The sequence below is a fragment of the Monodelphis domestica genome, chromosome 6 (assembly GCF_027887165.1).
Source record: "Monodelphis domestica isolate mMonDom1 chromosome 6, mMonDom1.pri, whole genome shotgun sequence".
Taxonomy (NCBI): Eukaryota; Metazoa; Chordata; class Mammalia; order Didelphimorphia; family Didelphidae; genus Monodelphis; species Monodelphis domestica.
The window spans coordinates 129,811,088-129,827,579 of NC_077232.1; the positions used below are offsets into that span (position 1 = coordinate 129,811,088).

The 16,492-nt window shown below is 35.5% G+C and overlaps 1 protein-coding gene across 10 annotated transcripts in view; it reads left to right on the forward strand.

Annotated features, from left to right (window-relative positions):
- Nucleotides 1-16,492, forward strand: part of LIMCH1 (LIM and calponin homology domains 1) — a 408,610-nt gene that overhangs the window by 307,546 nt on the left and 84,572 nt on the right. For 6 of the 10 annotated variants that reach the window (XM_056802571.1, XM_001373316.5, XM_007496516.3 and 3 more), the window contains one exon: nucleotides 2,403-2,655. In XM_056802571.1, the coding sequence (XP_056658549.1) occupies nucleotides 2,403-2,655 (253 nt within the window). Of the gene's footprint in view, nucleotides 1-2,402; nucleotides 2,656-3,929; nucleotides 4,203-16,492 lie in introns of all 10 variants that reach the window. The other 4 variants (XM_007496513.3, XM_007496514.3, XM_056802569.1 and 1 more) reach the window with 1 other exon arrangement.

The following is a 16,492-nucleotide window of genomic DNA, read 5'->3' on the forward strand; positions in this document are numbered from 1 at the left end:
TACAGTGACACTTGCCTCCTTGCTGTTCCTTGCACAGGACATACCCCTTTCCAGACTCTTGGCTTTTTCATTATCTGTTCTCGTACCTGAAATTATCTCCTTCTTCATCACTATCTCCTGTCCTACCCTGATTTCTTTTCAGTCCCAGCTACACACTCACCTTCTAAAAAAAAAAACAAAAAAACTCACTCCTACTTAGTGCTAGTACCTTCACTCCATTGATAACTCCATTTTATATGACAATCAATCAATTATATGAAATCAATCTGATTTGTGGATGGTCGTTTTTCATATTGTCTCTCCCAATAGAATAGGAGCTGCTTGTCTTTGCCTATCTTTGTAACCTTAGCACTTAGCACAATTCCTGCCTGTATATAGTAAACAATTAATAATTGCTTTGTCTGAACTGGATCCCTGAGATCCTATAGATAGCTCTGCAGGGAGTGTGTTTGTCAAATGTATGCAACTTAAAAGAAGTGTAAATAAGAAATCCTGTGCTAATAATCCCCAATCAAGAATGAGACTTTCCTGGCTAATTGCCCAGGGTTGTAGATGGATAAGCTGAAATTTGATAATTCTTCCTTCTTTTCTGTTGACATGATTTGCTGTTATAGTATACAGCAATGTGTCCTTCTTACAATAATGTTCATTCACAGATGGTAGCTTGTGTCTGATTAAGGTGGGATGCCATAATAGAATTTTAGGGCTATTTTGTTGCCTCAATATTTCTCTTCTTTTCAATCACACATTCATGTGCCATCACACATGAATCTTTGGATTCTGATGAGGAGATCTCCCATCACATCGATTTTTTACCTTTTATTTAATTTTTATTATCACACAAAACACTTCCATATTGTTTGTTGTTGTAAGAGTGCTCTCATAAAAAATCAAAACCCCCAAATAAGACTCTAATTACACTGTTATGAAAGATATCATGCGGTGATCCACATCCATCTGACTCCAATAGTTTTGCTTACTCTATTTTTTTAAACCTATAAAGAAAGAGATTGTATAACCTCTCTTGGTAGTTCATTCCAATAACTAGCAATTTTCCAATAACTCTTGAGACAATTCTTCCATCTGACCCAGATCTACTCAAGCTACAATTCATTTCCTGTTTTCTCCTTTTTAGTGGAGTCTTGGGAGTAGACAGTCAACTGTTCATCATCCTTTGTATGACAGTTTATCTACAATTTGAAAACAATTTTAATTTTTACTTTTGGAGCTATACTATTTTCCAGAATCATCTCTGTAGCAACATGAGGTTCCTATTGCTAATTGTATTTGGCATCAAGTATGAGCTCTGTGTCTTTCAAAATCTTCCACAATTCTCCCCCCAAACCTCTCTAAACCAAACTTTTTTCTTGTGCCTTATGATAAGCCTTATCTTCCAGCCAGATGGGTCTCCATACTGTCTCTGCTACATCAAGCTAGTTGCTACCTCTGTTCCTTTGCTCTGACTATTCCTATTTCCTTAACCATCCACATTCATTGTCTATACTTATCTAAATCTTTCCTGTTCTTTAATGTCCAGATGATGGGTCCCCTCGATTTTGAAGCCTTCTTGGGAAAATATCTACTAATCTCTCCCTTCTTAGAACTCCTGTCATACTTGAGCATCCTCTTCTTTGTTCCATATTATTTTATTTTGTTTTTTAAATGTTTCATGTATATCCATGTCCTATAGCTCCCAATTAATATCATCCCATTTAATAAGTATCATATCTTACTTATTTGTATCCCTCACATGTTTAATGCTATAAGACTTGATATCCAATAAGTAAATATGTAGTTGGTTGATTTATATTTAATCCTTAAAATCCAAGTTTCAACAGAAATGGAAATGAACAAAAAAATCCCATCTTGTATAATTATAATAACCAAAGTTGGCCTTAAAGAAGATTTTTAAAAAATGCATCCTCTTCTGTCTCCATTGCAGAGTCTGTAGACTATGGGTGTTGCAGGCATGAGTGAACATTCCAAGTGCTATTTGACAATGCTTAACTATTTTTGAAAAATATTTGTCAAAATAAAAGGTTCACTGGGCATAGAAGGGATTTTAATTTTAAACAAGTGTGATTTTAAAAGGTACCAGTGAAAGAAAGATATAAGCTGCATGTATGATAGTATCTCTGTTGTAAAATTGATACTAATAGAAAAATCTTATTGTTTGGATTTATTTTTAAGCTTTTCCCCCCTCTTTATTAGATGGGGGTTACCCCTGGAATCCCAAAATATACCAATTTATACTAATACTTTTGGTTAATTGAGAAATTGAAAGAAGAAACCTTGTTTTCATCTAAATGCCATAGAAACTTGCCACTGCAATGAAAGTGGCCTGTTTGAGCTTTCCTAACAGACATCCCTGCAACTATTGACCCTTTCCCTCTCTTACCTAGGCAGAGGAAGTGATTCGGAATCTGACTTGCCTCATCGAAAGCTGCCCGATGTAAAGAAGGATGACATGTCAGCAAGGAGGACTTCTCATGGTGAGCCGAAATCAGCAGTGCCTTTTAACCAGTACCTCCCCAACAAGAGTAACCAGACCGCTTACATACCTGCTCCTCTGAGGAGGAAGAAGACTGAGCGAGAGGAGTACAGAAAAAGCTGGAGTACTGCAACCTCACCCCTAGGAGGAGAGAGAACTTTCAGGTAGGCTCACCTTTGGCTTTTCTCTCCTTTTCTTTTTCTTCTCTTCCTTCTTCTTTTTTTTTAAATAGCCTAAAAGTGTCCTTACTAAACATGATGTCAAATAATGGCATTTTTAGTCCGGTCACATGAGAATAATGACACTAGGATCTGTTTGTTGGCATGGGTGTTGAGAACACAGATTTTCATTCTGTGCATAAAACTTTACTGGTCATGGAACCTTAACTGGCTTATTCCATTTTTTTTTGTTAAAATAATTAATTTGTTACATTAAAATTCCCAGGTGTCTTCCACCCTTTCTTCTCTCTCTATACCAGAGAAAGCATCATTTAACAAAAATATATGCACATATATAAAACTATGTCTTGCTATGTTTCTTTCTCTGGAGGTGGCCATACACAAATCATTCTTCAAACAATATTTCTGTTGCTGTACATAATGTTCTCTTGGTTGCTGGAGAACCAGGTTAAGTACAGGAGGGGGAGTTAAGGGAGAATTCTGAGATCTTCCTTTAGAGTTAAACAGAGAAAATGATAGTCAACTGTCAGGAGCTTTGGCACTCGTAATTTGGAAGAAATATTTTCAGCAATTTATTCTTTATCTCTAGTTTTAAAAATGATCATTTTGTACATCTTTACCTGTGTTTGGCTCGACACTACTGTTTGCAAAGTGTTTTTACCTACCGTGTCTCAACTGATAATTGTAATAACAGTACAGTGAAGAAGTGAGTGCAGTTCTTTTCATTTTCCTTTTATATCAGAGGAAACCAAGGCTCATAGAGGTTAAATGATTGCCATGTACTAGTCATGGGAAGATGAGTTCATTTCATGATTCTAACCCAAGTTGTTTGACATCCCCCCTATTTTCCAGTCCACTTTCCAGAATAAGCAGTATAAAACCTCTCAAGTGACTGTATTGATGTGAATGTTTTCAGTCTGATAGTATGGTGTACAACTTTGAAATGGAAATGATCTTATTAAATAATAAAAGTAACACGTTTTGTATAATAGTGGAAAGCATTTGGATGGGCATTTAAGTGTTACAGGAATGACTATATATTGTAATAACTGTTAAGAAACGATTCAACTTTATGTTTGCCTGTATTTTTCATCAAATTATTAAGGTTTGTTGTACCTTTATCTTTGATATATTATGGCTTTTCATTTTTAGAAGCTAAGATAAATATCATAATAGTTAAGAAATAGACCAGATTGCTCTCAATTGAACCATCAATGTGGCATTTACAACTTGGTAAACTGTATTGTACAACTTAATAGCTACCCTGAAACCATAGAGGAAGAGCAAAATGAAGTGGGGGCTCATTGTGAAGAGGCAGAGGCAGAGGCTGACAAATCGGATCCTAGTGGAAAGCCCTCAGATACGGGGTTAGAATCGAACAGACAAAATGGTAAGGAACAAATTCCTCCAGGGGGCACAGAGGAAACAGTGGCACAGAGAGCCACACAAAAAGATCATGAAGAGATCAGAAAACGCAGACGGTTGGAGCAAGCTGGTATCAAGATCATGCCAGCCTCACAGCGTTTTGCCAGGTTAGCTCTGTGGTTGCAGGATCGGCATGCGTGTTTGTGGTTTGAAATGTGTTGAGTATGTTTGGCATTTGTTCTTTCATTTTTCTCTTCATGCCTTTCCCCTCCCTTCCCTGCTCCCCGCAGCTTAAGTACATGGAAAAGCAAGTGGCAATTTAAAAGCATCTGCTGTTTCTCTGCTTATTGGTTAAGTAGTTTAGAAAGTGTACAAGCCTCAAAAGGCACACCTGGAGTGGGCTTGATAAAAGATTGTTGTTATGTAATGCATCTGTTGCAAGAGAATGTCATAACTGCAAACCCCCACGCGATGGTTTCTCTTGACCAAGTCAATCCATTTTTACTGCTCTTTTCTTACTGCTTTGTTCATTTCGACCAGTTTTAAATGGCTCGTGTCCAGGCATCTTTAGGGAACGATCAGTGGTACCAGTCAGTGAGGAAGATTTTATAAAGGATAACTTACAAATAACCCCTGGCTCCCTGCATCTCAGACTTATTTTCTATGTAAGTCTTTCCTGTGAACAGAGGCTACTAGCTTTTGGTAGTTTTATTGTTGTCATTATTGTTTGTTTTTAACCAGGGTTGAATGTAAAAATGGGTTAAAGATTTGAGTAAGAAGTTGAATGTCTGCCGCTAGTATCCAGTTATGGCTGGCTCCTAATACATACCAAAGATAGAACTCTGAGCCCTCAAAATCAGAGCAAAGCTAATATTAAAATAGGCAATCTATGGATTGTTCTGAAACAATATCTGTTAAGAGCTGTCTATGTTTAATAATCATGAAACAATGTAGTCACACACAATGAATGAAATATTTTCTTTTTTTCCATACAGTGGCACACTTAGTACATGTAATTATTTCTATGGTTCACAGCAGAATATATCCACTGTGTCCTTAAAATCTTGTGTTTCAGGAATAATGGATATCCTCCTTCCTATGGAAGCCAACAGATAAATATATACTCACTGCAAATGTATATATGAAAACTAACACAAAGCTGGTGTGTTTAAACATGGATACTATGTATATTTAATCCTCAGATACTGTCTCTACCAAAGGAAGAAGAGAAAGGGAAAATCAGATACAAAATAACCAAAAAACATTATATATATATATATATACATATATATATATATACACACACACACACTCACATGTATATGTCATGTCATATATGCCCTGTTCTAAACCCCTGGTTCAGTCCTTCACTTATTCCTGAACTACAGGTCAGGATTATTGGCCAAATTCCATGCTCTTTTGTTCCTCACGTTTCCTTGTACTATATATATATATATATATATATATATATATATATTCCACAATAGAATGTAAGCTCCATGAAGTTAAGAGTAGCTTTAGTTTCCCCTGCCCGGTGCCCTGAGCATCCTTTATTTTTTTTTAAATTCTTACCTTCGATTTTAGAATCAATACTGTGTGTTGGTTCCAAAGCAGAAGACAAGTAAGAGCTGGGCAATGAAGGTTAAATGAGTGACTTTCCCAGGGTCACACAGCCAGGTCTGAGGTCAAATTTGAACCCAGGACTTCCCATCTCTAGTCCTGGCTCTCAATGCACTGAGCCACCCAGCTGCCCCCTGAGCAAAGATTCTTCATGAATATTTGTTTAATTCAGTTGACTCTAATAGAAAGAAATTTAGGTTCTACAGTTAATGTAGATGAATTCACAAATAATTATGATTTTGAACTCTGAGATTTTCCTTACTAATCAGCTTCCCATCATTTCTCTCTCTGCCTTACTTCATCTATTCTTTCTCCTCACCCTGAACTTGAGCTCTTCTGTCCTTCCCCATTATGATATCACTTTCACTTCACCACTTTCTTCACAGCCTAAACCATGTAGTTGACCAGCTCAAATATGTGTTATTATTCACAGCCCAGTCTTCTTTTTCCTTTCTCCTTTTTTCACTTATGCCCCATCACTCCTTAACCCTAGGTCACCTCCAACATCTGCCTTCTGGGTTCCTACTCAGTCTTTCCTGTCTATCTTTTTGCCTTCCTCTAAATATAACTATATCTACCCTATCCATAAAAATTCTTAACTCTTTTATGCTTCCTCCTTAAGCTATTGTCCTCTGTCTCTTCCTTTTCATTGCCAAACTCCTGAAAACAAATTTGTTCCTTTGATTTGCTCATCACCCCTTCCTTTCCCAAATACTCACAAATATAGCTTTTGATCCCATCACCTTAGAATATATCCTCTCAAAGGTTACTCACCATCTCTTAATCAATATATCTTGTTGTCCCATTATCATCCTCTTTAATTTCTATAGTATTTGACACTATTGTCCCACCCCTTCCTTCTAGTTATTCTCTGGTCCCTTATTTTTTATGACTTTACTTTCTGTGGTTGTGCCTTGTGAATCATTATCAGTCTCTGGCTCCTCAGCACCATCTTCTCCCAATTCTGTCCTGGGCTTTTTTTTTCTCCTTCTGTATCAGAAAGTCTTACTCTGGGATCCAGGAATTTGTATGTGTTTTTAAATTTTGATAACTTTATTCTTCAGTCATATTCAACTCTTCATGACTCCACTAGGGAGTTTCTTGGCAAAGATAGGTTTGGGAATAGTTTGCCATTTCTTTCTCCAGCTCATCTAAGGAAACTGAGGCAAACAGGGCTAAGCAACTTGCCTTGGGCAGAATAGCTCGTAAGTATCTGGGGACAGATTTTAACTCAGGAAGATGAGTCTTCCAGTCCAGACCTTCCACCCACTGCCCTATTGATAACTATTTCAATACAATTTATTTCCTTTGTAATACCATGTATTTTATTGTATGCATTTAAAGATGTTATTTTGAAAAGAGATCCTTTAGGCCTCTGTACATTGCCAGAAAAAAAAAAAACAGAACAAAACTCAATGGCAAAAAAAAGGTTTAAAACCCTTGCTCTATATTTTCTGTGATCCCCTAAATTCCCATGAATTCAAGTATCATTTCTATGAAATTACTCTTAAATCTATATATCTAACACCCTAAGTTCTCTTTCCAATTTCAATTCTGAATTCTCTGCCACCTGGCTGGCAGCTTCCATTCATATGTCCAACCTCAAATTCAATACATCCCAATTAAAATTGATTACTTTTAGCCTGTAAATCCTCCTCCAAACTTCGCTATTTCCTTTGAGAAGCTATCATCTTCACAGTGACCCAGCTTTGTGTCCCGGGTGCCATCTTGGAACTCTTTCTCTACCTTTACCCTCATATATCTAATCAGTTGCTGTGTCCTCCACAATATGTCTAACATCTCTTCCCTTCTTTCCAGTTATACTGAAACTATGCTAATTCAGGGTCCTCAACACCTCTTGTCCAAACAATTGTAACATCCTCCTAATTGCTTTGCTACTTCCACTTTGTCTCTTTTCTAATCAGTCCTCCACACTGCCACCAAAATAAACTCCCTAGAGTACCAAATGGATTGTATTGCTCACTGGCTCAAAAAAATTTCAGTGGCTTTCTTCTTTATAACGATAGCTTGGTATGGAAGGTCTTTCATAATCTGTTTCCACCTGCCCTTTCTAGGCTAATTTCATTTTATTCTCCTTCACCAACTCCACATTCTAGCCAAACTGTACATCTAAGTGTTCCTTGAATTCAGCATTCCATGTCCTACCTCCATTCATTCACATAGGCTGCCTTCCATGCCTATTCTTCTCTGTTCTCCTTTCCACCTCCTCATGGCTTTTCAGATACAAATCTTACTTCCAAGTACAAATCCAGTGTTACCTCCTTCAGGAAGCCACCTTTGATCTAGTTTTTTGTTAGTATTTCCTCCATTCTCAAGATACCTATTATTTACTGCTCTCGGTATATATTATGCCCCTTAATAGGACTTGCAATAGAAGTTCCTTGTGGGCAGGGACTTCTTTGTTTTACTACAGTATTCCTTATCCCTTATAAGTTGGTGCTTAATAAATCTAAATGTTTCTCAAGTTGAATTCCAATATAATCAGTATGATCAGTACATAGCAAGTGTTTACAACCTATCATGGAGCATCTTGATAAATTATATATATATATATATATATATATATATACACATATATATATATATTTGTTTTGCCCTACTTTAAAGTTAAAACAAAAATTGTTGTTTATTGAATTTTATCGACATATGCACTGAGAAGAACATCCTCAATGAACCTTTGACAAGAAAACAAATAGCCTTTCCCAAATTATAGTCTACAACAGACACATCTTCATTGTCTGACTAGCTGAAAGGTATAGAAAATATAAGATCCTGCTATTCTTGTGATTAGCCATTAGAAAGTCCTTGAAATATCAAAGAACGAAGTTCTCCCTAATTTTAACAGAGTTAAGAGAGCTTAAAAGCTCTTTTCCCAAAATGAAGTCTACCATGCATAAGGCAAAATTTTGCAAAATTCTTAAAAAGCTACATCAGAGATAACATTATTTAATCTCTTGTTATTAATATCAAATAAGGCCTAAAACAGTGACACATGCTCAACAAAGGCATTTGTGACTATCTAGAAAGATATCTTAATACAGAATCCAAATATGAAATAAGGAATTCATTATAAACAGAATTCCTCTAAGTGTTCATGTTGGCGGATAACCATGTATTGGTTGGGTCAAGCTATCAGTAAGAGACATCCTGGGTATACATTGTAGATCTACCTACAGTGAACAAGAACCAGAGTTTAACAAGATTTGACTGAATTATCTGGGAAATGCTAGCATATTTTGAATGTTCTAGCTTTCTCTCTAAAAGAAAGACCCATCTTTTTTGACCCTATTATTGTTCTGATGACTGTATTTTGTGTACACACCATAGAATGCCACAATATCCAAAGAATTAAAGTGTAAATAAAGGGCAATATTGGGGTATAAAATTGATAGTAACATAATAAAATGCAGAATTACCTAGAGGAAATAAATGAAATAAATAATTTCATCAGAAGATATATGCCTGGGAGGAAAAAAAAGTAAGCTAATTACATGGAGAGAGCAAAGAGTGGCCCATGTACAGACTGTGCTTCATTGGGGTTGATATCCAGATGAACATATGTGGATGACTGATAAGAAGATTTAGACAAGATGGGCAGGAAAATCAATCTTGTTCTGCATTGTTGAAGAGAATCCTAACAATGGTAAAATCTTGACCAATAAGCAGCAAGCAGCACCTTGGTCTTTAAAATAAATGAAAGGATTAAAAGGGAAGGTAACTATCAGATCTAAAATATATCTATGGAGAAGAATGGAGCTCAAGGGAAGAATAAATAAAGACAAGCAGCAAGATTAGATAATATAAATTTATTTTATTTTCATTTATTTGGGCATCTGAGAAAGCTTAGGTAATTATTAGTGACTAAGGCATTAGCTGATAAAAGTTACTAAAAACTTATGCTAATTATTTAGCATGAATTATTTAGGGAAAAATATGTAACTTCTTTTCTGTCCCATAATAATTGTCTTTGGTCTGCTCATTTTCCAGATGATAATTATAAGAATATAATAGTTAAGATTTATATAGTACTTTTAGGTTTGTATAGTACTTTACAAATAATATTGAATTTTATCATTATAACAACACTGGAGGTAGTTGTTATTTGAGGAAACTGAGGCAGATAGTGATTAAATGACTTGCTTAGGATCTACCAAATTGAATTCTAGTCTTCCTAGTTTCAGTGTTTTCCCCGTCATGTGACCTAGATGCTCAATTGATGAGATGAAGTTGGTGCTGCTAGCTATAGTTCTCAGATACTTTGGGGTGCACTACTGCTTCCTGACTGAATGTTTAGTTTTATTCCAGGTCATTCTTTTATTTGGGGTTGCTGATTCAATCCTAGTATGCCTGAGTTGCTCCTTGTCCAATGGATGATGCATAGTTCTAAAGCTGCCTCTACAGCTCTGAGTTTATAGTAAATCTGGTAATGCTTGTGTTTTGTACTTTGGAGGAAAGGTGTCTGGCTTCAAATTCTCCTAATCATCAGGTTGTAAATCTGGAGGTGGGGATATAGTAAAACTTTCATTTTATGGATGGGACTCTTAGAGCTTCATGTAGATTATGTGGCTTTTCAGAGCTAATTATTAATAAGCATCAGAGGTAAGATTTGATCCCCAGCATTCTCTAATTCCTAAATCAATGCTAATGTCTTGTTTTTTTTAAACCCTCCCCTTCTGTGTTAAAATCAATACTAAGTATTGGTTCCAAGGCAGAAGAGTGGTAAGGGCTAGGCAATGGGTTTTAAATATCTTGCCCTGGGGTCACACAGCTAGAAAGTGGATGAAATTAGACTTGAACCCAGATCCTCCCATCTTTAGGCCTGGCTCTCAATCTTCTGAACTGCCTAACTGCCCCTTTATTTTTTTTTTTTGAGGGAGTTTAGTTGCTTCTTAAGAATCCCTCCTATGAGTGAATTATACATATGTTCAGAATTATGTTCAGTGACATATACTCAAATTCACATTTTGGTGTTTATTATTACATTTTAAGACATCTTTTATTAATTCATTCAGATTTGTGACATTAACTGAATACACTTTATTTTATGTCCTATTTAAGGTCTTTCATAAGGCTTCATCACATTGGGTTTAGAGCATTATGAAATTCTCAGAGAATTGTGCAACAAGCACAATGGGACACTCATTCCACACAGTAGGAATACATCTTTTTAGAACACTTTCAACTCCTAACTCTTATCTTAGATGTTTTAAATATAGCAAAAAGCTACTACATTACCACTGTGTGTATGTTTCTTTTATGCTAACACTTCATAGATGCTAGGAGAATAAGAGGAAACCATGTTGATTATTTATATCTGTGAACATGATTATAACCCAGACGAGAATATTTTACTTTTAAATTTTTTATTATAAAATTAGTCATCTCAATAAATGGAAATAAAGAAAATTGTTTAAAAAATAAAATTCCAAACTATATAAACTATGTGTTTTTAAAAAATGTATACAGAATAATAACAATAACAAATTATTTTATGCCCTGAACAAGTCATGTAATCCTTTAGTGTGCCAGACAATTTTCTAAGAAGAAAAGTTAATTAGAATTGCTGATCTGTATTACTAGAAGAGGTTTCCTCATTGCAAGCTGCTTATCTAGGAGAAATGATGTATGAACAAAAGAAGTTTGGATGCTTCTGTTCTGTTTCTCTTTCCTCTTATATTTCTCTATCTCTCCTTTCCCTTCCTCTCAGCAGATGATCTTGTTTCCTACTTTACCAAGATGATTGCGGTCTCTGAAAAAAAGCTAGCCTTTCTCCTTCACAAGATCCACTCCTCTCGTGTTCTATCTCCTCCAGGAGTTCACCCGACATTTGTCTCCACTAATCTTCAATTTGTTCTCATCTTCAGGCACCTTCCTTTTATCTCTGAACTTACCTGGTTCTCTTCCATTCTTTTGTTTTATCCCTTACCTTGTATCTTAGAATCAATACTAGATATCAGTTCCAAACCAGAAGAGAAGTAAGGGCTAGGAAATGGGGGCTAAAAGGCTTGCCCAGGGACATGCAGCTAGGAAGTATCTGAGATCAAATTTGAACCCAGGACCTCCCATCTCTAGGTTTGACTTTCTATCCACTGAGCTACTTCACTGTCCCTTCTCCCTTATTTAAAAAAAAAAAGATATTTCATTTTACCAATTACATGTAATAGCAATTTTCCACATGCATTTTCTGAAGTTACAAGATCCAAATTGTGTCCCTCTCTCTTCCCTCCCCTCTCTTAGAAATGGTAAGCAATTTGATATGGGTTATACATGTATTATCATGCAAAATATGCTTCCATACTGTTCATTGTTGTAAGAGAATACTCATATAAAACCAAATAAAAGCACAAATTAAGGTTTTTTCTGTTTACCTTTTTATGCTTCTCTTGAGACTTGTATTTGAACATCAGATTTTCTATTTAGAACTGGGTAGGTAATTCTTGGTTGTAAACCTAGTTCCTTTGCCTTTTGGAATATCATTTCCCCAGCCTTCCAATCTTTCAATGTAGAAGCTATTAAATCCTGTACAATTCTGACTATGGCTCCATGACATTTGAATTGCTTCTATCAGTTGATTGCAGTATTTTCTCATTGTCCTAGGAGCTCTTGAATTTGGCTACCATATTCTTGGGAGTTATCATTGGGTATTTGTTTCAGGAGGTGATAAGTGGATTTTTTCAATTTATATTTTACTCTCTTGTTCAAGAATGTCAGGGCTATTTTCTTTGATAATTTTTTGTAATGTAATGTTTAGGGTTTTTATTTCTAGTCATAACTTTCAGGTAGTCCAATAATTCTTAGATTGTCTCTCCTGCATCGATTTTCCAGGTCAGTTGTTTTTTCATTATTTCATATTTTCTTCTTTTTTTTCCATTCTCTTGATTTTGTTTTATTGTTTCTTGATGTCTCATGAAGTCATTAGTTTTTATTTGCCAAATCCTAATTGTTAAGAAATCATTTTCTTCCATGAGCTTTTGAACCTCCTTTTCCATTTGACTAATTCTATTTTTTATGCAGCTCTTTTCTTCATTGGATTTTTGTCCCTCTTTTTCCATTTGACCAAATCTGCTTTTTAAACTGTTATTTTCTTTTTGCATTACTTTCATTTTTCTTTCCCATTTTCATTCTGCCTCTCTTATTTAATTTTTTAATTCGTTTCTGAGCTTTTCCCAAGGCTGAGACCAAAACCCGTTTTTCTTTAAAGTTTTGCATGAAACCACATTGGTCTCACTGTCTTCTTCGGAGTCTGTGCCTTGCTCTTTTTTGTCTTCATAATAATCTTCTATAGTAAGTATTTTTTGTTTTGTTTTGTTTCTACTGTTTGTTCATTTTCCCTGCTTTTTTTTTTACTTTTACTTTTATCTTAAAGGTGGGCTCTGGTCTCAGGATAGAAAGGGCACTCTCTCTTCAACTTCAATTTTTCCTTGCTGTTACCCTTTAGTTGTAATTCTGGGTTTCTGCAAGTTTCAGTATTTCCAAAGTAAGGTCCACTAAGGACCCTACTTTCTTCTTTCTTTTTCCACACTTTCCCATTGTTTCATTGATACCTCCAGGATCAATTATCCTGTTAAGTATTCTTCCATTTTCTTCCTTCTGTGAAAAATGTCTTGATACACTGAATTGTCAGTGTTTTCTTTCTCTTTAATAGTATTGCATTATGGGTGTATGAATTGTATCTTGGCAATGAATGTTAAGCTTCTTGAGACGAGGAACTATTCTTTTTTTGCCTATGTATTTCTAGTTCTTTGTATGTTAGTAAGTGCTTTCCTCTTGCCTCTGCATTAAGCTACTATAAACTTCAAATTCTAGATAAGAGTCAGGTTAATTGATACATAAAATATATAGGATGGGGTACCCAAAGTTTAAAACTTGCATTTCTATAGTCTTTCAGAATTTTCAAATACTTTTATGAATATCTTATTTCATTTTCTTAATAATACAGTGGACAGGGTATAAAGTAGTAGTTTTTTATCTCTTCACATAACATTGGAAATATGGGAATCCTATGCTTTTGGGAATTTGGGGGATACTTTTATAACAAGGTCTAATTTTATGTAAAAATTTATGTTCATATTTATATTCTTTAAAAGATAAGGTCCTTTAATTTTTCTTTTTTGATTGATTTACTTTGATTAGTTTTTTTTAAATAAAAAGCATGAAAATGTAGCCGAGAACTTAGATTTTAAGAGGATAAAATTAGAACCAGGATTCACTTCCTTCAAATTAAAATACCATGGAGATTTGAGTTCAGTTGCATAGTGTTTCCCATTGGAGATATAAACTCTTTTTTTTAACAGCTGAATTATAGGTTTCATGTGATTGCACTTCTTTTCTAATTGTTTTCATATGTTTCAGTACTTGGTATTTTTTGCTAGTCTGTGAATCTTCTCAACCACATAGTAATTAATTACAGAAAAAAATGCTCTCCAAGGAACAATAGACATTTTAGGATTCTGTAGAGGAAAAGCAGATGTAGCTAAATGCCAGAGACATATTCCTCTTAGTCCCCGCACCCCTTGCCAGATGCCTTTTTCATTGAATATGACCAAACTGATATGGAAGAGCAATTAGATGTATAATTTATCCTTTTTCTCTGATACTGAATTTCATTGCCTTTGTTTGGAAAAAGGTAGATAGTGAGGTGAGGCTGCTTGTGTTGCCCCTGGCATTTACGTGTAAGTATTACAGACTTTGGGGCATGCCTAGTTTCTTCACTTGGGAGTCCCCTGGATGTTTGAGTTTAGTTTATTGGTTAAACTACCCTGGAAACAGGGAATGTCAACTTTCATTTTTGTCACTTTACACATAGTAGCAACCTAAAAATGGTGGTTGAATTGAGTCTATATTGCCAGGTCAAAGGAGTCAGAGGAAATGTTGTCTCTCTTAATTTTGTTGAACTCTACAAGTATATCAGTTAAAGCCAGGCATTTCAAGGAATTTAGGCAAAGCCTCCCACCGAATTGATCGACCTATAGAATTTGTGGGTATGCTCATTCATACAATGAAGAATATAGAATTTATGATACCCTTTGCACTACTATTCAGAAAACCTATATCAATCAGGGTTGGGGAAGTTCATGAAGCTAAGGTGATGTTCATAATGAAACCTCTGAGCCAGATTGATCTATCTGATTCTGTTGGGTTTTATACTGTGATTGACAAAGTAAGCAAACCTCAGCCATCTTCCAATACATCAATACAAGTAGCGTAAGACTCGTATGAATTCCCATATAGTCATGACTTCATACATAGATTTTATTCAGTGCCTCTAGCTCCATCCATATATTCTTCTTCATTCTCTCAGTGTAGAGATTTATTTATCTGATCTGAGTCCTTTAGCTTTGGACTTCTTGAAGCCAGGTAGAACCTGGTAAAAGATTTATAAAAGGACATTGGCAATAATTGCACAGGGTGCAAAGTCGTAGATGGGTTGTGATCCCTACAAGTTTCTACACAGAAGAAATCATGGATTTTTCTGTCTTTCAAAGTTTGCCTGAGCATGGGGACAGTAGAGAGATATTGCTCTGGTTGTCCATAACTCTCACCACCCATGAGGTTACTAGATTTTATCTTGAAAAGTTGGCCATACAAACTGGCAATGGTAGCTTGTCATATGTTTGTATGATGAACCTCACATTTAAATCACTAGCCAAAGCTCCAATGTCAAAGAAAATTTTAAAATCTGCTAACTATCAGTTTTTTTACCTGATAACTGTCCATGGAGCCAATCAATACCCAACACTATTCTGAGTACCTCTTTTGACCTCCTACTTTCCAAAGTTTGTCCATTTAAAGCACCCCTCCCCACCAAAAAATACAAAGTATACTTTTCTCTATTTTGTAAAGCTTCTACTTTAAATAGAAATACTCTGTTTCACGTTTTCTAACTGATTATCTAAGCTCTACCTAACAATAACAGACTTTTACTGTGGCCTGAACCTTCTTTTCAAGTCTTTAATACTTATTAGATTTGTTCTTTGCCTCCAGACATCACCCAAAATATTTTCTTGCTGACACCTGTTCTTGCAGAGTTGGTAGGTGCTCCTTGGAACTGACAGTGCTGAGTAGACAGGAGAATCAATATTGTAATTTTCCATTCTAGTCCAAAGTCATTTTTTGCCTTTATTCAATGAACCATTGGTACTGTGAGGGCAAAGAAGTTATTTTAAACTAGCACTCCAGAAACAGATGCAAAAATAAAGGAATGGTTAATTAAAGAGTTAAAGTGTTAACGTTTCCTTTCCTCCCTTTTTATCTCTTTTTTTTCCATTGTGCAGTAGAATGTGGTACATTGAACCATGTAGAAAAACTTGTTTCATTTTGATCTGAATCTTTTTTTTCTTTTAAAACTGATGGAATGATACCTAGATAGCACAGCGTAAGAGTGTGCCAAACAGAGGTCCCTGCCAGAAAATAATTCCACCATCAGTCATTATAGTTTCATTCCTTAGTTCCTAATCATTTTTGGTTTCCTGTCAAAAGGAAAATATCTCAGAGGGGGTGGGGTGCAGTCACACCCTCAAGGACAACAATCAGATAATTTTTGATCAAGGATCTGTTTCCTAAGGGAAAGTTGAAAGCAAAAATGGGATGGTGGGTATGTTCCTATAGGTGTGGAGGTGCCACAGAGGGGAGTAAAGCAGGTGTTAATAATAAGTTAGGCAGTTTCAACATTTTGTCAAGCCTTCTCATCCTTCATATTCTTCTTATAATGGCACAAAGTTTTAAAAAATATGCAATAAACACTAAAAGCAACTTGGACCACATTTTGAGTGTTCCACCAAAGTGCTGTTTCATTGGTTGTCATTTTCCCCAAAAC